Source organism: Trichoderma camerunense, assembly GCF_050948025.1.
Source record: "Trichoderma camerunense strain CBS 138272 chromosome Unknown V8C40scaffold_10, whole genome shotgun sequence".
NCBI lineage: Eukaryota > Fungi > Ascomycota > Sordariomycetes > Hypocreales > Hypocreaceae > Trichoderma > Trichoderma camerunense.
Window position 1 is genome coordinate 12,829 of NW_028145360.1, and position 19,271 is coordinate 32,099.

General features: G+C 51.9%; 6 protein-coding genes across 6 annotated transcripts; 4 read left to right on the top strand and 2 right to left on the bottom strand.

The window, feature by feature from the left end:
* The first annotated feature begins 97 nt into the window (after positions 1 to 97).
* V8C40DRAFT_21923 (uncharacterized protein) lies at positions 98 to 911 on the top strand. Its single transcript, XM_083212203.1, has 3 exons — positions 98 to 344; positions 513 to 709; positions 803 to 911. The coding sequence occupies exons 1-3, from the start codon at positions 243 to 245 to the stop codon at positions 828 to 830; spliced, it is 327 nt and encodes a 108-aa protein (XP_083072385.1). The 5' UTR covers positions 98 to 242; the 3' UTR covers positions 831 to 911.
* A 710-nt stretch (positions 912 to 1,621) lies between these two features.
* On the bottom strand, positions 1,622 to 4,134 carry V8C40DRAFT_266283 (drebrin-like protein; the record flags this gene model as incomplete). Its single annotated transcript, XM_083219743.1, has 3 exons — positions 1,622 to 1,746; positions 1,805 to 3,871; positions 3,939 to 4,134. The coding sequence occupies 3 exons, from the start codon at positions 4,132 to 4,134 to the stop codon at positions 1,622 to 1,624; spliced, it is 2,388 nt and encodes a 795-aa protein (XP_083072386.1).
* Positions 4,135 to 6,032: 1,898 nt separating this feature from the next.
* On the top strand, positions 6,033 to 7,664 carry V8C40DRAFT_246114 (thioredoxin-like protein). The gene is made up of 2 exons (XM_083216053.1): positions 6,033 to 7,072; positions 7,123 to 7,664. Exons 1-2 carry the CDS (start codon positions 6,371 to 6,373, stop codon positions 7,195 to 7,197), a joined length of 777 nt encoding a protein of 258 aa, XP_083072387.1. The 5' UTR covers positions 6,033 to 6,370; the 3' UTR covers positions 7,198 to 7,664.
* A 1,856-nt stretch (positions 7,665 to 9,520) lies between these two features.
* V8C40DRAFT_21973 (transcription factor domain-containing protein) lies at positions 9,521 to 12,937 on the top strand. The gene is made up of 5 exons (XM_083212206.1): positions 9,521 to 9,940; positions 10,003 to 10,005; positions 10,093 to 11,140; positions 11,198 to 12,385; positions 12,452 to 12,937. The coding sequence occupies exons 1-5, from the start codon at positions 9,819 to 9,821 to the stop codon at positions 12,584 to 12,586; spliced, it is 2,496 nt and encodes an 831-aa protein (XP_083072388.1). The 5' UTR covers positions 9,521 to 9,818; the 3' UTR covers positions 12,587 to 12,937.
* Positions 12,938 to 13,147: 210 nt separating this feature from the next.
* On the top strand, positions 13,148 to 15,597 carry V8C40DRAFT_246121 (F-box protein). Its single transcript, XM_083216054.1, has 2 exons — positions 13,148 to 14,120; positions 14,187 to 15,597. Exons 1-2 carry the CDS (start codon positions 13,437 to 13,439, stop codon positions 15,354 to 15,356), a joined length of 1,854 nt encoding a protein of 617 aa, XP_083072389.1. The 5' UTR covers positions 13,148 to 13,436; the 3' UTR covers positions 15,357 to 15,597.
* A 115-nt stretch (positions 15,598 to 15,712) lies between these two features.
* Positions 15,713 to 19,209, bottom strand: V8C40DRAFT_246122 (dynamin-related GTPase DNM1). The gene is made up of 4 exons (XM_083216055.1): positions 18,918 to 19,209; positions 18,470 to 18,856; positions 16,787 to 18,406; positions 15,713 to 16,703 (listed from the first exon to the last, which is right to left on the bottom strand). Exons 1-4 carry the CDS (start codon positions 19,014 to 19,016, stop codon positions 16,392 to 16,394), a joined length of 2,418 nt encoding a protein of 805 aa, XP_083072390.1. The 5' UTR covers positions 19,017 to 19,209; the 3' UTR covers positions 15,713 to 16,391.
* Between the last annotated feature and the right edge of the window lie 62 nt (positions 19,210 to 19,271).

Here is a 19,271-nt window from a genome sequence, read left to right on the forward strand (position 1 = left end):
TGCCACAGCCTCCCTGCGCATCCACTCCCAGGCCACTTTAAATGCTGGAACCCGCTAATCTTTATTTCCAGACTCCAGCATTCATTCTCACCCTTCCATCGCTAATTTCCCCTTCGCTCTCTCTTCGATTCTTCGGATCCTTTTTATTTCTTTTTAAAACAAAACTTTCGTTTTTCTTTCCTCCGTCTCGTCGCAGCGCGATCTGAACCAGAAACCAAAACCAAAAACCAAAAATCACCGAAATGGCCAGCAACGAGTACTACCAGCAGGGCTACCCTCCTCAGCAGGGCGGCTACCCTCCGCAAGGCTACCCTCCCCAGGGCTATCCTCAGCAGCCCCAAGCTGTAAATAAACCCTTCTTCCCCAGACTCTGATTGATACCCCGTGCGCCGATTCGATCGATTCAAAATATACTCCTGAACCATCAACTCGGCAATCGGGCGTCGCATCTTCTAGTCATATCAGTCCCCAAGTCAAGTCAAGGTCATTCGCTAACCAGACGCGTTTCTCAGAGCTACGGTCCTCCCCAGGGGCAGTACGGCCCTCCTCAGGGTCAATATGGTCCTCCTCAGGGCCAAGCTCCCATGCAGTACGAGCAGGCTCCTCCCCCGGATAACCAGCGCGGTCGCGGCGGTGACCAGGGCTGCTTGATGGGCTGTATCGCCGCTCTGTGCTGTTGCTGCGCCATCGAAGAGGGATGCGAGTGCTGGTATGTGGCTTTCCCATCTCAAACCTTACCCCCTTTTTCCAAAACCTCTCCCCCCCGCGACCTTGTTTGCGCCAATCACTAATACCATGCCAGTATCGATCTTTGCGAATGCTTCTTTTAAACTACCAATCGACCATATCCGACAATTACGAAAAGGAAAGGAAGAGTAAATGTCCCCAGCGTGGAGTGGACGGGACAGAAGGAGGCAGAAAATAAAAACCAAGGGAACACAAAGTTACCCCTTTTTTTAATTTTGTTGTTTGCTATTTGGTTGCGCTTAGGATGGGAGCGCTAGGTTTTACGCGAAATTCAGTCATAATATTTCACTTGTCTCTCCGAAATTGGGTTAATACGTTGTCCTCTTTCGTTGTCTTTTTCTCATTTTTGTCAATTCATACCCCGCCTGCTTTCTTACAGAGGAATAATGGAGAGAGAAAGATTTAGTACCAAAGAGTGACGACTCGAATTTTTTTTTCCCCTCGTTAATTATAAGATCGTTTTGAGAAAGCAAGGAAGATGCATGAGTGAGTGAGTGAGCGAGAGAACGAAAGATGTCTCGGCAGGGTCTTAAGAAAGATTACTGGCGAGCACCCTGTGATCAATGATACCACGTATCCCACTTGTTCAATGGATAGTTGACCAACAGATACATAATGGAACCAAGTCCCTAGCAACAACACATGAGGACATCTCAAACTCACAGCATCGTTTTCACATGATAAGGAGAAAAAAAACATCTTTTTTGTTCCGCCATCCGCCTTGCTAAAAACCCTATCTATGTGGAAACAACTCATTTACTAGCCTCATCAGGCATAACATGATTGTTTATTTGTTTGTACATCTACCTCATCACGTATCTCCCCTCAAGCCTCCCTCGGTCCCTCTACGCCTCTTCCCAGCATCTGGCTCTCTTTACTCGTCAAGCTTGACATAGTTGGCGGGGAAGAGACCCGAGTGACCGCCGTAGTGACCGAACCACCAGTCCTCATCAGGGAACTCCAAGTTGGTAATCGTAGCATCCTCAGGGAAACTCAATTCTGCCACGAAAGTTAGCCTTGACCATGACATCATCAATTCAGGGGGGGTTTCTCTCACCATTGTCCTCAGCAGCTTCATAGTCGTACAAAGCCGTGGCTGTCGGGCCTGCAGCTGCGCTGGCCGGCGCTGCTGGTGGAGCAGCAGGGGCGGGTGCCGGCTCGGGCTCTCGAGCGGCAACGGGGGCGGCCGGAGGGGGCGGCGCGGCGGCGTCATCCTCAACAAGCTCGACGTAGTTGCTAGGGAACAGACCGCTCTCTCCCCTGACGTTGGTTCCCATCCACCAGTCATCGTCCACCATGTCGATGTTGGTGACATACTCTCCCTCGACCAGGTCGATTTCGTTGTCCTCGGCCTTTTCATAATCATACTGAACCAGGGCACGCTTGCCGCCTTGCTGGTCGTGACTGTCGGCCACTTGAGGAGCGTGCTCAAACGTCTGCTCGGCTACGGCACCAGCTGCGGCTCTTGCAAGGTGGCCAGCTTCGTGCTCCTCCTGAAGCTCCTCCTCTCTGGGAACTGGGACTTCCTCCACAGGGAGGGGAGGAGGTGCGCGCTCCTCGGGCCTCTCGATGGTGGGCTCAGGGCCGCGAGCCACGGGCACGGCGACACGGATCGGCGATGGCGAGCGCTCTCGCTCCTGGGCCACCGGCTGGTATGCCGAGGGGTCCTCCTCCTCTTCCTCCTCGTCTGCAGGAGCTGGGCGGTTGGGAAGGCCGGGGAGGGCGAAACCTCCAGCTGGCCTGGAGCCATCCGGAACAGGCGGTGGGGCCTGGTACTCTTCCTCGACTGCTCGAGACGTCGGTGGTTGGCCAGCCCCGATGGGAACGGTGTTCTTAAACCGATCTCTCAAGGCAGACACGCCCGAGGGACCCGAGGACTCGTCCTCTGCAGCCTCTCTGGTCTCTTCCTCCTGCTGATCCGCAGATTCGGGAGCACCACGTGTGGCTCCTCCGGTTTGAACTGGAGCCCAGCTCTTGCCCGTGTAGCCACTCTTCCAAGAAGACGAGCCGCCGGTCGTCTGAGCCTGCTGAGCAGCTGGCACTGGCGACGCTGCGACAGAGATGCCACTAATGCTTCCGCCTTCTCTCGCCTTCTTCTCCGCCCAGATCTGAGCTGGGGTCTTGCCACCTTGGTCTGCGAACGTCCGGCTAGCAGCTCCGACTGGGGCGGCTGCTGGGGCAGCCGGGCCACCGAATCCGAGACCGCCTGGGGATGGCGCCTTTGTGCCGGTGAAGGCGGAGGCACCGGACCACTTCTTCGCAACGGTAGGCTTGGGGAGTGAGGTTAGTCGTCCAGCACTTGGCTGCGAGAAAGCTGCTGCTCGATCGGAAAAGCTCTGGGTTTCTTGTTCGGCCTCTTCTGCGGCTGGCTCTGCTGGCTTTTGTGCCTTGGCCCTAATCGCAGCAATGTCGACCTTTCCGACAGGCTCATACGCTCCCTTGACCGGCGTGGGTCTGTCATCTCCCTTCTTCTGGGCCTGTGCCCTGATGGCCGCAATGTCTACTTTGCCCACAGGCTGGTAGCCGCCTCCGACAACATCAGACGAGCCCGTTTCCTGTCGGGGCGCGCCAGTGAAGCGCGAAGGCTCCTGCTTCTGACTTGTAAGCTCTGCCATGTTCACCTTGGTTGGCTGATAGGCAGGCGCGACCTTTTCGATCTGTGTTCGAGTGACGGGAGGAGCGTCGGCTCCCCAACCATCCGCATCGACAACGCCGGCATTCCTGGATCGAGCAGCAACAAGAGGATCGGCAGGACGGCCTGCTGACGACGAAGGTGTGAAAACAGGCTTGGCCTTGACTGGCGGGGGCGCATGTGTGGCAGCTCCAGCCGAAGATCCGGCCGAGTACTTGGCACCCGATGCATCAGCAACTTTGCGCATGATGGATTCAGGCTCGAGGTCGCTGTCGGAGCGGGCGGTGATCTGAACGTGATATCCGTGAAGGACCTTGGACACGGCAGCCAAGTGGCTGGTGAAGTATCCCTTTGTGCGCTCAGGGACACCTCCTCCACACCAGCCGATAAGAACAAACTTGGGGAGACCTGAATTGGGGTCCTTGACCTTGACGAAGGCGAACTGGATTCGGCCCTCGCTGAAGTCCTCAATCAGTTCGGTGAGCTCGCCATCTGGAGAATCATTAGTATCTTAAGCCGACGAGTGCAAAGCGCAAGGGATCATCAATGGCTCGCGTACCGCCTGTGCTTTGAACTTTGAGTACGCTCTCCTTGGAACCGCTGTCCTGGAAAGCGTTGACCAGGGGAGCTTGGACAGAGAAGAGCGCCCACTGGGCGTAGGTGGGCGAGCCGGATGCCGGCGCTTCTCCGCCAACGACAGCATTGTAGCTGCTCTTTATGGAGGCGCCGTTTGTAGAGAGGTTGAGAGACGCCATCTCGAGGTAGGAATCGTGGGCGTAGCGATAGAGATCGATGGAGGTGAAGGGACGTAGAGAGTATAGAGTAGAGGGGAGGAATTGAGCTCCGCTCAGCAATGGCTAGCGACGACTTCGTTAGCATGCAACTCAGGGGAGACTAGCAACGGCGGGTTCTGGTTGTGGCCTCACAATGCAATGGCCGTCTATCGGCAGCCCAATAAATAGCACGGCTAGGCTATGTATGCTTTGGAGAAGATGAGAGGGGCTTCTCGGGTAAGAAGTAGAAGTAACTGCTCGGGCACAAAGGGGGAGATTCGGATTCGGGGATTCGTGGCCGACTCGAGCTGGCAAGCTGATGGACTGCCTGTCTGGCGGGACATGCGTCGACACTGCGTGGCGCCGAGGCGGGGACAATAAGCAGCCTGCGTAGATGCATAGCCCCGGTGGTGGATTGCACGTATCGGGTCGGGATGAGCTGGGGAGCTCAAATGACGCAGAGTTGCCCCTCTTTGCTGGCCTTGCTGGTGGCAGGTCCGCCACCCCCAGCGCCCCAGGCAGCGTGTATCGCTTATTGCTGGTGCCTGAGAGCGCTGGAACTCAATCTTCAGGAGGTCAGGCATGAACTACGGCGCTTTCTTGATGTTTGCATGAAGCTTGATTTTGAGATTCATTCGACTCGATTTAGTGCTGGATTCAAACTCATCATTCCCCTTTCTTTAGGTAACAAAATTACAATCCGGCGTAATCTTACCATGTACGCGTAAGTGTGCACTATTCAGCAAGTAGAGGCACAGGCACCCGGATAGATTAGAGCCCTCATTGCAACGAATCCTCGAATCAACCCTACCAACTTACATACCAACTACGGCCCCGAGAGGTAGATATAGCTTCATGTTCTATGTTGTTTATTGGCTCGTGTCTAGGACAGTCGTGCATAGCCTCCAAATACAGGGTAGTTACCATCTTCTGCATAGACAAGCCCACTTTGGATCTCATCTCCGGCAAACCCGTTGCATGCAAGGCGTCAGAACCCCAAAGCTCAAGATGCACATCCAGATGCATAGGAATCGCTAGGCCTTAGACGTATGCAAGGGGAGCATAAACACTTGTGCTGCAAGATCTGGCTGTCCGGAGTCCGGAGTACCCTGCCGTCTAATCAGAGCTCCATTCCGGCGTTAGGCTCTTCCTCAAGGCCGCGTTGCAGATACTTCGGCCGGTGCCTTGCCTGCCAAGATACCGTCCCTTTACTTCTCTAGGAACTATTTACCGTCATTCTAAAAAAGGAGAAAAAGAAAAGAGAGCCCTCGAAATAGATGAGCCTCGGTGTTGTTAGGGCTCGTCAACTTCAGCTGCCGAGCCACATTATTGCGTATATTTAGCCCAACGACACGCGTTTCATCTCGCCGTGCAAATGTACCCAACCTGGCTGGGGTGATGGGTAGCCAATCGGATGGATTCCTTACCGCGGAAGGAAATGGTAATATCAGCTCGACTTCAGCTCGCAATGATGACCGTATTTCTACCTGTATTGTATTAGCCCGTACATTACGATATGAGTTTCTTGCCATGATGCCTTTGTATGTACTCCCGTTCTCAGCTGTACGTACTTTGCTCCTTCTTACGGCCATACCCCGAAATAAGCATAAGGTCGAGCTTATAACAGGTAGAGGCTATTTCTAAACGAGATTTCACACTTCCTGGCATGTACAAGCGCATGGCTGGCTGAATTCCCCATGAAAATCGCATGCACTCAATCCTTCGCCGACTCGTTCTCTTTACTTTATTAGCACTAAAGGCATCTAAGAGGCCTTGCATACCTCTCCATGCGTTTCCTAAATTAGCAATCAATCCCGGCAAAAATCACAACTTGTGATGTCATTTTGGTTCATCAAAATCTGCATATTCTGCCATTAATTCTGCATTTCAAAGGCCCTCTTCTTTCTTTCTTTTGCTTGATGATCATATCTTGTGAACTATTCCATTGGCAAAGAATTTGGCTCGTGTAGTTCGGCTCTTGAGAGTTCATCGGCTTGATTACAAATGACACACCGGTGTAGAAATAGCAGCGGCCCTGATTTCAAATGCTTGCGATGACCTTTGCAGCAATGGGCCTTGCGCCATCACTTTTACCCCGCTAAAAATCCAACTCTGATACTCCAGGCCGATTCTCGCCGTCCTTCGCCCACAACCGCCATACAAACATCCGTCATCTTACATATCCGATCCTGAACTCGACCTCAGGCCTGGTGACAAGATGTCGACCATCACCGAAATTCTGACCGACGAGCAGTGGCAGCAGGTGCTCAGCTCTGCGCCCGCCTCAACCCTCATTGTCGCCTCTTTCCATGCACCCTGGGCGGCACCATGTGCCCAGATGGCAACCGTCTTGTCCACGCTCGCATCCGAATATCCCGTCACCAACCCGCTAAGCACCCAGTGGGTGTCGATCAATGCTGAGGACCTCAGCGATATCAGCGAAACCTACGATGTGACCGCGGTTCCCTACCTGGTGCTGCTGCGAAACGGCGAGGTCGTCGAGACCGTCAGCGGCAGCAGCGCCGTCAAGGTGCGGACGGCTATCGAGAAGCACGCAAACAAGGCCGGAGGTGCGACGCAAAGTGCTGCCGCCACCAACGGCACTGCTCAGGCCGCCGAAGTGGCCCAAGCTGATGCCACCGTTGTTGATCCGGCCAAGCAGAAGGAGGAGCTGTTCAAGCGTCTCGGCGACTTGGTCAAGGCAGCCCCCGTTATGCTGTTCATGAAGGGCACACCCAGCTCTCCTCAGTGCGGCTTCTCGCGACAGATGGTCGGAATCTTGCGCGACAACTCTGTCAAATACGGATTCTTCAACATCCTTGCCGACGATGATGTACGCCAGGGTTTGAAGGAGTATGCTGAGTGGCCGACTTTCCCGCAGCTGTGGGTGGACGGCGAACTTGTTGGCGGCCTCGACATTGTATGTGCTATTACATGAGCATTCTGATATTTCACTGACACTGGTTACAGGTTAAGGAGGAACTCAGCAGCAACGAGGATTTCTTCAAGCCATATAGCGTCACTGCCGAACCGACGGCGGCATAGGAGGCAAAGCCGAGAAAGGTGTAGACAGCACCTGCTCACATTTCCGTCTGTGATACCTCTGGTGAAAATAATCTTGCCAACTATTATGGGTTGGTGGTGGAGCCGTGACACATAGCCATATTCAAGTGCTCCGGTCTCTTCAACTGCAGGAAGAAGCATACTACGCAAGTGTCTAGGAGGTGAGATGCGTGGGACGACAACACAATGGCAAATTTGCCCCTGCATACTATATCGAGTTGTCGGATGAGCGAAATTGGAATCGGAGCGTTATATATATCGACGAGGTTGAACATGCGTGGCCAATAGTAGAAAAGAAGGGCCCATTACGGAACTGGCCATGTCTGCCGAGTCGGGTATTTGATGAGCACGAGAGCAGAGGAGGATATGATGTATGAAAGCCACAATTTTATTGAAGAACAAATAAAAAATAGCAACTGAACAATAAAGATTTGAATACTGTTCCGTCGTGAAGTATTTGATGCACTGCATATCATGGGAACTCAACTTGGGAGTCGTGGAGATCGGAAGCTGTTAGGTGTTTAGTTCATAGCAAAAGAGAGACGTCGACCATGTTTCCATGTCTGCCGGGAATACTCCGTGTTGGCTCTTCACTCTATATTATACCTGCGAGCGTATCAGGCATCTCCAATGCCCCTAGGCACCAAGTTAAAGCTGCGTCCGATCAACTCGATACACCACAACACCGCACATGTCAGTCCATGCCCTGTTGGGAGTGTTCCTGAAACCTCAAATCTGCACGTGCTGCCCGGTATTTCAACTGCCGCTGGCACCTCCCAAGGCCAGCAGGAAAAGAGGAGATGGAATCAGCCGTACGGAGTTCCATGGCTAATTTGCCCACTTCCATTGGCCGGATAGGGGGCTAATCGGCTGGTTCGCTGACACTCCGCGCTACAACTACAGGGGCGCTAGCAGAACTGCTAAAAATCGACAGCCTGCGAGGGTGAGTCACAGAGTTGCAGAATGCAGCGTCAACTACGTAAACTAGCTGGAGCCTTGTCCATATCCAGGCTCGCAGGAAATGACCTCGTGCGTGTAGCGGCTTAACTCCGGGCTGTGCTCATCTCGCAAAGTTTTTCCCGCGTGGAAAAGACCACGGGAAATGCTGCTACATGGCCCTGCGAAGTCCTCGACCGAAGTCCGTACTCCGGAACGAATGTACGAGCAACTCGCGTGTACACGGAATCCCAGGGTCCAACACAGCGTCTAAGCAGTGACGTGTTAGCACTCTGCTTAGTCGAAAGGTTAAGTTGCTTTGCAAAGGCGCAGGTCAAATGACAGGCTCTGTTTTCTACTTTGCAAAGGGACGTCGGCGCCATGGAAGAATAAACGGACCGCCTGGAAGCCTTTCCCATGGCTGGGGTCGTCATGGATCTGCCAATGGGGATTGCTGCCATGCACTAACACGGGGTACTTGCAGAGCCGGCTGACAAAGCAGCCGCTCGGCTTTGAGATAAGCTTCCTGTTCGGTGGTGGATGAGATCGAAGGTTCTCTAATGCCATGTTTGCATGTGGTGGGCAATGCTGCAGGTTTAATTTGTCGAGATGAAGTCAAGTTGATGACCTGTCTTATTAACCTTTCGGACTCACTGTTGGATGAGGGATTTGAGAACCAGATGCTGCGTTCTGCTACAGCTGTTCATCGTAAACATCACCTGGTAGTAGCAGTAGCATCCAATCGTACCGCACAGCCGAGCCGGGGGCCTAGCACAGTAGCTACCGTTGTTAGTGCTGCACCGCAAAAAAAAAGTTGGAGACCAGACGCCTCAGTGATTAATGCATAGACGCACCTCCTGGGTGGTACCGTTTGGTATCACGCAAGACTCGCGCCCGGCTCGACACCACTTCCTGGCTCCCCCCACCAACCGCGATTCTCGGGGGGTTCTTTATTATATTTTGTGCTTTAACCTCTAATTCCAGCAGACGTCCCTCTTCCTCTCTCACAACCGCAAATTTTCTCTCATCCCCCTCGCTTTGACGCCTTTCTCTCTCCTCCTGCTGCTGCATCACCAGCTTCGCCTGCAGGACTCTGACGTTTTCGGCTTTCCGTCTGCCCCAAGTCCGCCACTCAAGCTTTCCGGCCCCTCTCCGCCTTCAACACTTGACAACTGACTGCCATATCAAGCCACCAAGGCAATTCCGCCCGCTTCTCGTCCGATCCCAAACGAGGCCGCGCAACCACTGGCATCTCCAGTCCAGGGTCCGAAACCATCGCAGAACATCTTCTTTTCGCATTACAACTCGAGCCCGAAGCCGTGGATTGGCTTTATTTCCGGCGAATGCAATCTTTTCTGACCAGCTACCGGCTGATCCTCTAAAAGGGCCAGTCTAATTCTCTCTGTCGTCGCACTGAGCCGTCGCCTCGCTTCTTCCCCTTTCTCGGCCTGGCTGCTTCTAGCAATTGACAGGCTGCCTCCCCCTGCCTTCTCCGGAGCCCTCAGAGGTCTAATATATGCGCCGCATCAATTATAACCGGCAAGCCGCTTGTGAGGCCGGCTGAAGTTCAGAGCATTTCGGTGTGATCCTTAAATCCGAATCGCCTCATCAGCCAACAACCGTCTGAGATTACGAAAGCCCCTCAGCTTTCCTTCCCCTCCTCTACAATGACGCCCACTCCGCCTTCGACCAACTCTTCTACAGGGGGTCGCTCCCCTGAGGAGCAGTTTCGCGTTGTGAGGAAGAGAAATCGTGTGCCTTTGAGCTGCTATCCATGCAGGACAAGAAAGTACGTCGTTATCTCCGCACTGTCCATGGACAAGAGTGTAGGCGTGCTAACCTCCCATGCAGATTGTGAGTGCCTGGGCGCTCGGATATGGCTTGACGAACAGCCAAAGAGCAGCATCCGTTGATGCGTTTTTACTTGCTAACATGGCGTAGGAAATGCGACAGGAACCACCCGTGCAGCAACTGCACTAAGCGAGAGGGCATGGACACGTCGTCATGCTCCTATGCAGCCCCGGCAACCCGAAAAAAGAGCCAGAACCAGGCTGACGCCACGCCGGATGACATGCAGAATAGGATCGACCGGTTAGAAGGCCTTGTCCTGTCTTTGATGCATGGCGGGGCTAATGTAGACCCTGCTTCAGCCGCTGCGGCTGGTCGAGCGGCCTCTACGTCGCAGTCGTTAACTGATAGCGGCTCTTCCGCCAAAGCTGGCCGCGACGAGGGGGTAACAATGCTCGAAGACGATAGCGATACGGAAGAGGGACTCGCGGCTTCGCTGGGAGTTTTGAAAGTCGACCCGGACAAGGGCAAGTCCATGTATATCGGCCAAGAGCACTGGCATACGATACTGTCCGACATTTCCGAAGTGAAAAACTATTTCATGTTTCACAAGAAGGAGCTGGAGACGAGCTACGAGCGTGTCAGGTTATCAAAACCAATGGCGGCTCGGGAAGGGCCGACGTTGTTGCTTGGTGCCTTGCCCGCCTCCGAGATTGAGCTTCGCGCGGAGCTGCCTCCAAAGTCGAGCATCCTGACTCTGTGTAGCCGTTACTTCAACTCAATGGACAACGCTGTGTGTATAATACACGGCCCGACCTTTTTCAAGCAGCTGAAAAGCCATTGGGAGGACCCGTCAAAAACGCCAATCATGTGGCTGGGATTGCTATATTCTGTGCTTACTCTTGCCATGCTGAGCTATCACAAAGTTGGTGATGAACCTCCTGAGTGGAGAGGCCGGACTTTGGAGCTGGCGTCAGAATATCGGCTACGGACAGTACAATGTCTGATCAAGGCAGACTATACAAAGCCGGTCGAGTACACCGTTGAAGCTATGCTTTTATACGTCTTTGGGGAGTACTCATCTCGGTGGGATGCCGACCTCGGGCTGTGGTTGATTGTTTCTGTCATCACAAGGATAGCCTTCCGCATGGGATACCATCGAGACGCAAAATGGTTTCCCAATCTTACACCGTTTCAAGCTGTAAGTTCATTTTTGGTGCTTCGTTGACGAGCAAACCACTGATACGAGATGACGTAGGAAATGAGAAGGAGAGCGTGGGCGTTGGTCCGCATGTCTGATGTCGTCTTTTCGCATCAGGTGTCACTGCCTAATATGATTTACGAGAACGACTGCGATACTCAGCTTCCAAACAACCTTTTCGATGATGAATTCCACCCCGACACCAAAGAACTACCACCCTCACGCCCCTCTTCAGAACCGACGCCGATATCATACATGATTGCGAAAGTGAGGCTCTGCTCTGAGTTGGGAAACATTCTGCAGGCAACAAATATGGTCGGCAAGACTGTTCCATACGACGAGGTTATCCGATTCGACGCAAAGCTTCGCCAAATCATGCAGGAGCTTCCTCCTCATCTCCGACTCGGTGCACTGGAGGCGTCTCAGGATCCGGTGACATTGATCATTGCGAGGTACAATATTGATATTCTGTTTCAGAAGATACTCTGTCTGCTGCACCGCAAATATCACGCCAAGGCCCAGCATAACCCAAGATATGCCTTTTCTCGACGCAGTGCCATCGAAGCGTCACTGCAGGCGCTAGAACACCTAACCAAGCTGCATCGCGAATCTCAGGGGAACGGCCGGCTGCGATCTGTTTCGTGGTACATTAAATCAATTGCGACAAAAGAGTTTACCTTGCCAGCTATGCTACTTGTTCTAGACCTTCATTATGATAACATTGCACGGCAATCGCCCAACCCCACCGACGACGGCTTCGTCTACACGGACGAGCAACGAAGCAAAATGATCGCTGCGCTCGAGACCGCCAAGGGCATATGGGCCGCTCTTGCTCATACTTCAATGGAAGCCTTCAAGGCTACCAAAGTCATTGAAATCATGCTTGACAAGATCAAGGTGTCTGGTGGAGAGGCCATGGATTCCAACAGCGACCAAGTCCCATCTCGAACCGACTCCCTGTCTGCCTCAATTGTAGGCTCAGGCTCAGGCTCATCACTGGATCAAACACCATTGTCATTGGGCTTTGTGTCTCCCATCGGGATCCCTGGCTTTGGTGGCCAAGATCCATTCTCGCAGAGCAGTGCCTTTATGGGTATGGACTTTGGTCTACGGGCTACAAACGGGAACGGGAACGAGTTCCCGCAATTTGACGCTCTCAACGGTAATGGCGCCGGTGCCTCTCCGCTCTCCATGTTTACAAACTTGGGTGGCACTGGGGCAGGCGACATGGCCAATTTTGACTGGGTAAGACTGCAGTTTCCTCTCCTTTAGCATTGGAACAACATTGACTGACAATTTTGTGTCAAACAGAGTGCATTTGAAAACTACACACAGATGACAACTTGGGGAGCAGACCAGAGTTTCCAGATTTACGGTTCTGGGGAGCAATCGTCTCCGGAACAGGGGCTGGGCGATGGTGCGAGTATGATGAACGAGCAGCAGTAATCTGATGTGTATTTAAACACTCTTGTATATCATAGAACACGTTCGTTGGACATGTTTGATCTGGATTTGGTATTTGGATAAGGGAAAATGCAAGGTCTTTATGAGCAGGGACATTTGTAGTTACTTTTATTCCAAGCCCCCGCCTTCTCTCCGCTTCATAAGTAAATGGTGTTCTAGTATCTCTCGCTCTATGGTGACGATAGCTGCTTTGCAATAGGTATTTGGACAAGCTGAAATAAGTTATTATGGTACTGTTTCAGGGGTAATAATACCTACTACATCTACTACAGTCTACTATGGTCTAATATCTTCTACTATATCTACCATGGTCTACCATGGTCTACTATGGTCTACTCTAATCTACTATATCTATTATAGGCTACTCTAATCTACTATATCTACTATGATCTACTATATCTCTCTACCGTACACATCTTCTGTAAGCACTCTGGAGTGCGTATCTCAAGTCGCTACTTTGCTTAGTCAGCACCAATCGATAAGCTGCCTCTAGCAAAAGTGTGCAGTATATTTCTACGTCAGCCCCTGCTTTATAGGGGATTTAGTGTCCGTCACAGCGGCGAGACCGAAAAAGCTCCGGAGAAGATCAAGAGCAGAAGAGCTCTTTCCGTGCCTTTTCATTGCGTCTTCTTTCCCTCTCAGGTTATCCTCCTACTAGAGTCTCTCGATGATACTCCAACGTGCCTGCCCGTGCTTGCGAGGACTTTGGGCAAGGGCTGATCCCTTGCATTGCTCCTGCAAAACACCCCAAGAGTGCTAATAATCTCAACACATTGATGTCTTCCTCTTCCTCTTCACCTCTTCTACAGCTCGTTTTCTTCTCTATGCAGTCATGGACAACGTTCGGCAGGGGCACGTGGTTGATGCCAGTCTGGCATACCTACAGAGGCTTGAGGATGAGATGCGAGTTCTAAACGGGACACAACTCGTTTCATCTGACAGCAGCACCCTGGGATCCCCGAGCGCTAGGAAACGAAGGCGACTGGAGAGTTCAAGCGAGGGCGAGGGCAAAACTTCCAAGAAGACCAGGATCACCTCTGCTAGCCAGAACAGTGTTGTTTTTGGCCCCGCAGAGCCCCAGGACAGGTCGTGGCAGCTCCCAGCGGAGTTGTGGCATCACATCTTTTCCTTACTCTCGCCGGTTACTCTTGGACGCTGCCTACGTGTCAACCGGCTGTTCCACAGATACCTCGATCCTGTCTCGCCCTTCATCTCTTCTGTGATACACGTGCCTACTACTCGTATATTGCCTACACTGCCCCCAGACGCCATCTGGCGAGCGTCCAGATGTCTTCACTGGCCAGCCATGCCCGCGCCGCTGAAGGGAAAGTTTGAATTGGATATGTGGCGGTTTGCCTGTACCCGATTTTGCCAATTCTGCGGCCAGTTGGACAAAGCCTACAATACCACTGAGGATTCTTCAAAGCCCCGCAGACCTGGCAATACCACTGTATCGCCTATCTTTCCTTTCTTCATCAATTCGTGCGGGAACTGTTTGGTTGGGAAGAGCATCAAGGTGAGTGACTTTACTTTCTCTTGTTGGAATCTATCAAGTAGCTGACGAGATTTTTCTGCCTTACAGGAACTTGACTTCTATCTATCAACATCAAGACCATCACTCATCTCATCGGGGCTTCCTATGGTTTTTCTGACGCCTGACATGAATGTAATCTCCCCTCAAGAATTGCGAAGCATCCCAGGGGCCATTACCCCTCTTCAGTTGACAAAAGTGTATTGGCCTGCCCAAGTGGAGAGGCTTCAGGAAGAGTTTGAAGAAGTCAAGCGATTTGGCGTTGCAGCTACTGAAGAGTGGAAAAAAGGCTTAGAAACTCGAGGCATCGAACAAATTCATGACGCTTCCCGGTGGGACAGGTGGCTCCTGTCAGGAGGTATCCGCCAAATGCGCAGACATTCGGCTCAGCCAACGCCTACTGCTGCTAACAAGCCGGAATGGATAGGGAAAAAAGGCTCGGAAATTGCTAAAACTCTACAGAAGCAGCGACAGGATGTTGAGACTACTGTACGAATTCACATCTCCAACCTCGCAGATGAGGTCATAGACAGCTGGGTTAAGGGACGCAGCGTCAAGAAGGGAAACTGTTCAGACTTCGCCGCGGAGGTGTTGGCATACGTCCGCAAACAGTTCTATAAGGACGGAGCGAGGGCCGTTTCCTTGACGCGAGGACTAACTCTCGACGATATGAAATGGGTATTCGATCATAAGATTGGGCCACATACCAATCATCACGAGACGGCCTTCTTTCGCTGCAGGGAATGCCCGAGCCCGAGTAAAAAGCGGTACGGCCTTCAAGCTATCCTACAACATTATGCTATGAAGCACCGCTCAAAGAAGTTGAAGAGCATGACTATGCTTTGGAAAACGGAGTGGCCTGAGGAGCCTCCATTCACGTGCTCAGCATCTGTCAGCTCAAATCCAACAATACCCCATGCGATAGAAACACCAGCCCCGGTCATGGCTTCGCAAAGAGAACAAAGCCACGCCAGTGGTTACCAACAACCGATGTCCACGGCCTTCTACCAGTCCTACGACATTGTTGACGTGCGGAATTTACCGAATGGCTACTACATTCAATATCCCATCTTTCACGACTATAGAATTCCCTCTAATGCTAGTTATTCCAACTATACTATCAGGGAGTCGCACAACAATACTGGAGCCTTACCACAGCTTTATAATGTTTATGAGTCACGAGATCCATTGGCCAATAGAAGATCGGGAGGTTGGGAATAACATGGGCATAGATTAGAGTTTCCATAGGAGCATTCTCTCTTCCATTTTTGTTCTTGTTAAACACTTATGACGACGGCGTTTTAAGGCATCTCACTACTGAGGAAAAAGTTATTTAATTGAGGAGGAAATGGTAGTTTGTACATATCTATATATAATAACTCAATACTTACCTACCTCTTAACTCGACGTTCTTTGCCAAGAAGGTGCAAACTTTACAAACAGTGTTTACTATCAATATATCCAGTAGATTTAGATATATCTCTAGAGATATTAGGGATATCTAGAGAGATGTAGAGATATTTAGAGATACTAGAGATATCTAGAGAAACTAGAGATATTCAGAGATATTAGAAGATACTAGAGATATTAGAAGATACTAGAGATACTAGAAGATACTAGAGATACTAGAAGATACTATAGATGCTAGAAGAAACTAGAGATATATAGTCGTAGATCAGTCCATACAACACGGCCACACATTAAGCAGTACAGGTAGTGACAAGTATATTTCCTATCATTGGAGACATGACAGAGTCGAGCGGTGTAGTTGTAGAAAATATGAGGAAATCGTTTGCAGCCATGGTCACGGAAATGTATCCTCTTTGCCCCTTCTTCCCATTTCCTCTCTCCCTCCAATTGCATCATATACAGGTTGTTTACACTTCAAAATGAAAACTCTCATTTTGACAAATCACACACTCTCTCCTTATTCCCTCTCTGAACAGGCGTGTTTCTCTTTTTTTTTTTCCTCTTCCAGTCATCCATTCCTCCCCCAGCCGTTTGCCTTCGTTAAAGATCCCCATGGACGCCTCATTGATCGCCTTTTTTCGTGTTTTGGAAAACCTACCGCTTTTATACAGACATTGAACCTCCCATTTCTTTTTTTCTTTTTCTCTTAATGTCATCTTGTCATCTTCTACTTCTTTTTTCCTTCTCTTCATGGTAGATTTCCAGACCATCGTAGAAGAAAGGGGAGAGTATTAAAAAAGAACAAGAAGAAGAAAAGGCATCTTTGCGAGCTCCTTCGCCCCTGTTTTACAAAACCTCGCCGATAATCTTTGCTGCCTCACGGTATGTCTGGAGGAGCTTCTCGCACTTCTCGCGCTCCTTCTTAACGCCATCGTCCTCGTAGAGGAGCTCTTCGAAGAGGTTCTCCTTGTAGAGCTCGCTGACGAGGCGGTTCTGGACGACGTCCTTGCAGTGGTTGACGAGGAGGTGCATGATGGCCTTGGGGACCTGGTCGGCGATGGATTCGCGGACGATGTTGAAGTAGGAGGAGATGAGGGCGCGGATGAGCTCTGCTTCCATGGCTTCGCGCTCGGTCATGGCGGGTTCATTAGATTCGCCCTGTGGGAGAAGAGAGGAGTCAGTCAGGAGGAAAAGAACAAAAGGGCTGTGTTGTTAAGGAGGGAGTCTGTATCAAGACTTACCAGATGTGATGCCAGACCGTAACTTCGAGATGATGGGTCATACTCATCTGTCACGGAGGGGGGAGCGGTAGAGGTTCGGATCGCCAACTTCTCTTCACGGCGGAGACTCTGAGAGAAGGTGGGCTCTGAAGGGTGACTGGTATGTCTGCCGTTGGTGGTGGGAGTAATTGGGGCGCTGACTGGCGCCATGCCATCCTTGCCGAAAAAGTAGTTCAAGAATGTATCGCGAGCACCGCCAATTCCTTGTCCATTCATGCCCGGAGACGATGGCCGGATGCCGTTCATGGATGCGCCGAGGCCAACCAGGGCGTCCTGGTGGACGGCAGGTGACATGCTTCGTGAAGGCTTTGCTGTGGCGAGTTTGCGAAGGTTGGGCTCTGCTGCTCGCGGGGTTCCCTCCGCAACCGGGCTCTCATCGCCATCTTCTTGCGGCTCCGTGCCGTTGGGTCCAAGCTCCTTGAGCCGGCGCTTCTCCCGGCGCTCACGCTCTTCCAGGATGATCCTCTTACGCTCCCGCTCCTGTTTGGCGCTGACAACATTGCTCATCGCTGCGGCGGCGCCTAGGAAGTTGGGGTGATTTGTGTTGATGTACGCGCGCTGAATGGAAATGAGTGACTCGACATAGTTTGAGGCGGGGCCTAATCGCTCTCGCAAAAGATCCGATACCACCTCGATGAGCTTTGCTTGGAGTCTTGGGAATCTAGAAAGTTCTATTGAGCCGCATGTATGGCAGATCTTGATAAGTTCTTCGTAGACAAGCTCGACGCAGCGCTGGCTGGGAATCTCCAACATCTTGATTTGGGGTTTCACAAGGAGATCAAAGGCCATCTCGGGCACGAACAAGCTGGGCCGAGGACCAGTGGAGTTGCGAATTGCCGTTCTAATATCCAACGCTGAAAGGTTTGAAGTAGGGTCGATGGTATCTAGTGAGCTTCCAAAAACAGAGTTGAAGATGTAGTAGATGCGGGCACCACCGCAAAGCTCCTTGGTCGAGATTTCAGTGGATGTACCGTCGATGGAGGAGATGAAGGAGGTTGCGAATCGCGTCATGAGTTGCAGAATCAATGAACCGCGATGCTCCTTTCCGCTAAAGTGCATGTCACCATAGCCGGCGAGTTCCTGCTGGGTCTGACCCATCAAAGTGTTGAGGCGCGCCTTGATGTCGGGCAACCGCTCTCGAATGTGAGCCATGAGAGTCGTGTTAAGCGTCTTGGCCAAGAACTGTGTACCGCATCGGCTCGAAATGTTACGGTAAGCCGGGTGGTGCTTGAAGAAGTCCATTTCGGCTTTCAGGGCATCCTCCATGGGCTTGTTGCCTTGAATATCCTGCTGCGAGCGGTTCACGACGCCAATGAAGCCAAGCTTCAGAGGGTATACACGGCCGGACAGGATGTCGAGGGCATTGGTGCCGTGGTCCATCAAGTCGATCTTGGTGAGAACACCGATGGTCCTCCTGCCAAGAGGATCCACATGCCGGGCAAGCTTAAGAGCCTCCGAGTTGACAAGGTCGACATTGGCCGGTGACACCGCCAGAACAATACTGTTGGGCTTGGCAATGTACTCAGAGATCAAATTTCTCGTTTGCTTCTCGATATCAGAAGGCTGGTCGCCAATGGGTACCTATGCATGATTCGAGCCAGGTTAGCCTAGAAGATGAGCAGGTAGTAAGAGGTAAAGACGAACCTTGGTTAAACCGGGCAGATCGACCAGGGTCAGGTTGAGGACATGCGGTGAGTAAATCTTGAGGTTTATGGGCTGTCTATTGATGCCTTTGTTGGTACCAGCAACTCTGGACGTCTCATTCTCAATCTCCCGCTTGACATCTATAAAGTCGTTGAACCGTCTATTGGGGATGTGGTGGAACTCGGCCCATTCTGAGCGCCGCGCAGCACCGGGCGAGCGATATGGGTCGTTGAACGGATCGGGTGCCGTCTCATCCTCCGGGATGTTGATGAGCTGCAGGATCAGCGGCCGGCGGGTTACGATGCCGCTGCCTCGGGGCAGAAAGTCTCGGCCGACGATGTTTTCGAGAACGGAAGATTTTCCGGCGGACTGGGATCCCACGACGACCTGGAGCGGCGGGGCATTAGCATCAAGCGAGGACAAGGGGAGGCAGATTTGCACCACGCACAATTTGGGGGAGATCGAGGGAATCGCTGCCAATGGTGTTGAACACCAGGTCCTGCAGCTTGTTGACCGTGTTGAGCAGATCTTCGCCGAGGGCCGCCATTGCAGCGATCTTGGGAGCCTTTTTTTTCCCTGTAGATTCTTTTCGTCGCCTCGGCCGGGGTTATCGCAGTCGCAGCGGTCAATTAAATGCAATTACCGGGTTGGAAGAGCAGCAGAGACGCCTCCGAGAAAAAGATTCAGGCTCGCACAGGCAACGCGACGACTTGCGCTGGGCTTTTCTGGCGATCGAGAAGAGAAGCAAGCCGAAACAATGGCTTCTCGGGCTGTTTGGCAACGAATCGAGTACGTACCGATT

Bases quoted from the DNA above. Each gene is read 5' to 3' on its own strand.
- V8C40DRAFT_21923 (XM_083212203.1), top strand. From the start codon at position 243: ATGGCCAGCAACGAGTACTACCAGCAGGGCTACCCTCCTCAGCAGGGC. The intron at 345-512 runs GTAAATAAACCC...CGCGTTTCTCAG, and splicing joins ATCCTCAGCAGCCCCAAGCT to AGCTACGGTCCTCCCCAGGG. The intron at 710-802 runs GTATGTGGCTTT...ATACCATGCCAG, and splicing joins GAAGAGGGATGCGAGTGCTG to TATCGATCTTTGCGAATGCT.
- V8C40DRAFT_246114 (XM_083216053.1), top strand. From the start codon at position 6,371: ATGTCGACCATCACCGAAATTCTGACCGACGAGCAGTGGCAGCAGGTG. The intron at 7,073-7,122 runs GTATGTGCTATT...CACTGGTTACAG, and splicing joins TTGTTGGCGGCCTCGACATT to GTTAAGGAGGAACTCAGCAG.
- V8C40DRAFT_21973 (XM_083212206.1), top strand. From the start codon at position 9,819: ATGACGCCCACTCCGCCTTCGACCAACTCTTCTACAGGGGGTCGCTCC. The intron at 11,141-11,197 runs GTAAGTTCATTT...GAGATGACGTAG, and splicing joins ATCTTACACCGTTTCAAGCT to GAAATGAGAAGGAGAGCGTG. The intron at 12,386-12,451 runs GTAAGACTGCAG...TGTGTCAAACAG, and splicing joins ACATGGCCAATTTTGACTGG to AGTGCATTTGAAAACTACAC.
- V8C40DRAFT_246121 (XM_083216054.1), top strand. From the start codon at position 13,437: ATGGACAACGTTCGGCAGGGGCACGTGGTTGATGCCAGTCTGGCATAC. The intron at 14,121-14,186 runs GTGAGTGACTTT...TCTGCCTTACAG, and splicing joins TGGTTGGGAAGAGCATCAAG to GAACTTGACTTCTATCTATC.
- V8C40DRAFT_246122 (XM_083216055.1), bottom strand. From the start codon at position 19,016: ATGGCGGCCCTCGGCGAAGATCTGCTCAACACGGTCAACAAGCTGCAG. The intron at 18,407-18,469 runs GTTCGTCTTTAC...AATCATGCATAG, and splicing joins ATCTGCCCGGTTTAACCAAG to GTACCCATTGGCGACCAGCC. The intron at 16,704-16,786 runs GTAAGTCTTGAT...CTTCTCCCACAG, and splicing joins ACGGTCTGGCATCACATCTG to GGCGAATCTAATGAACCCGC.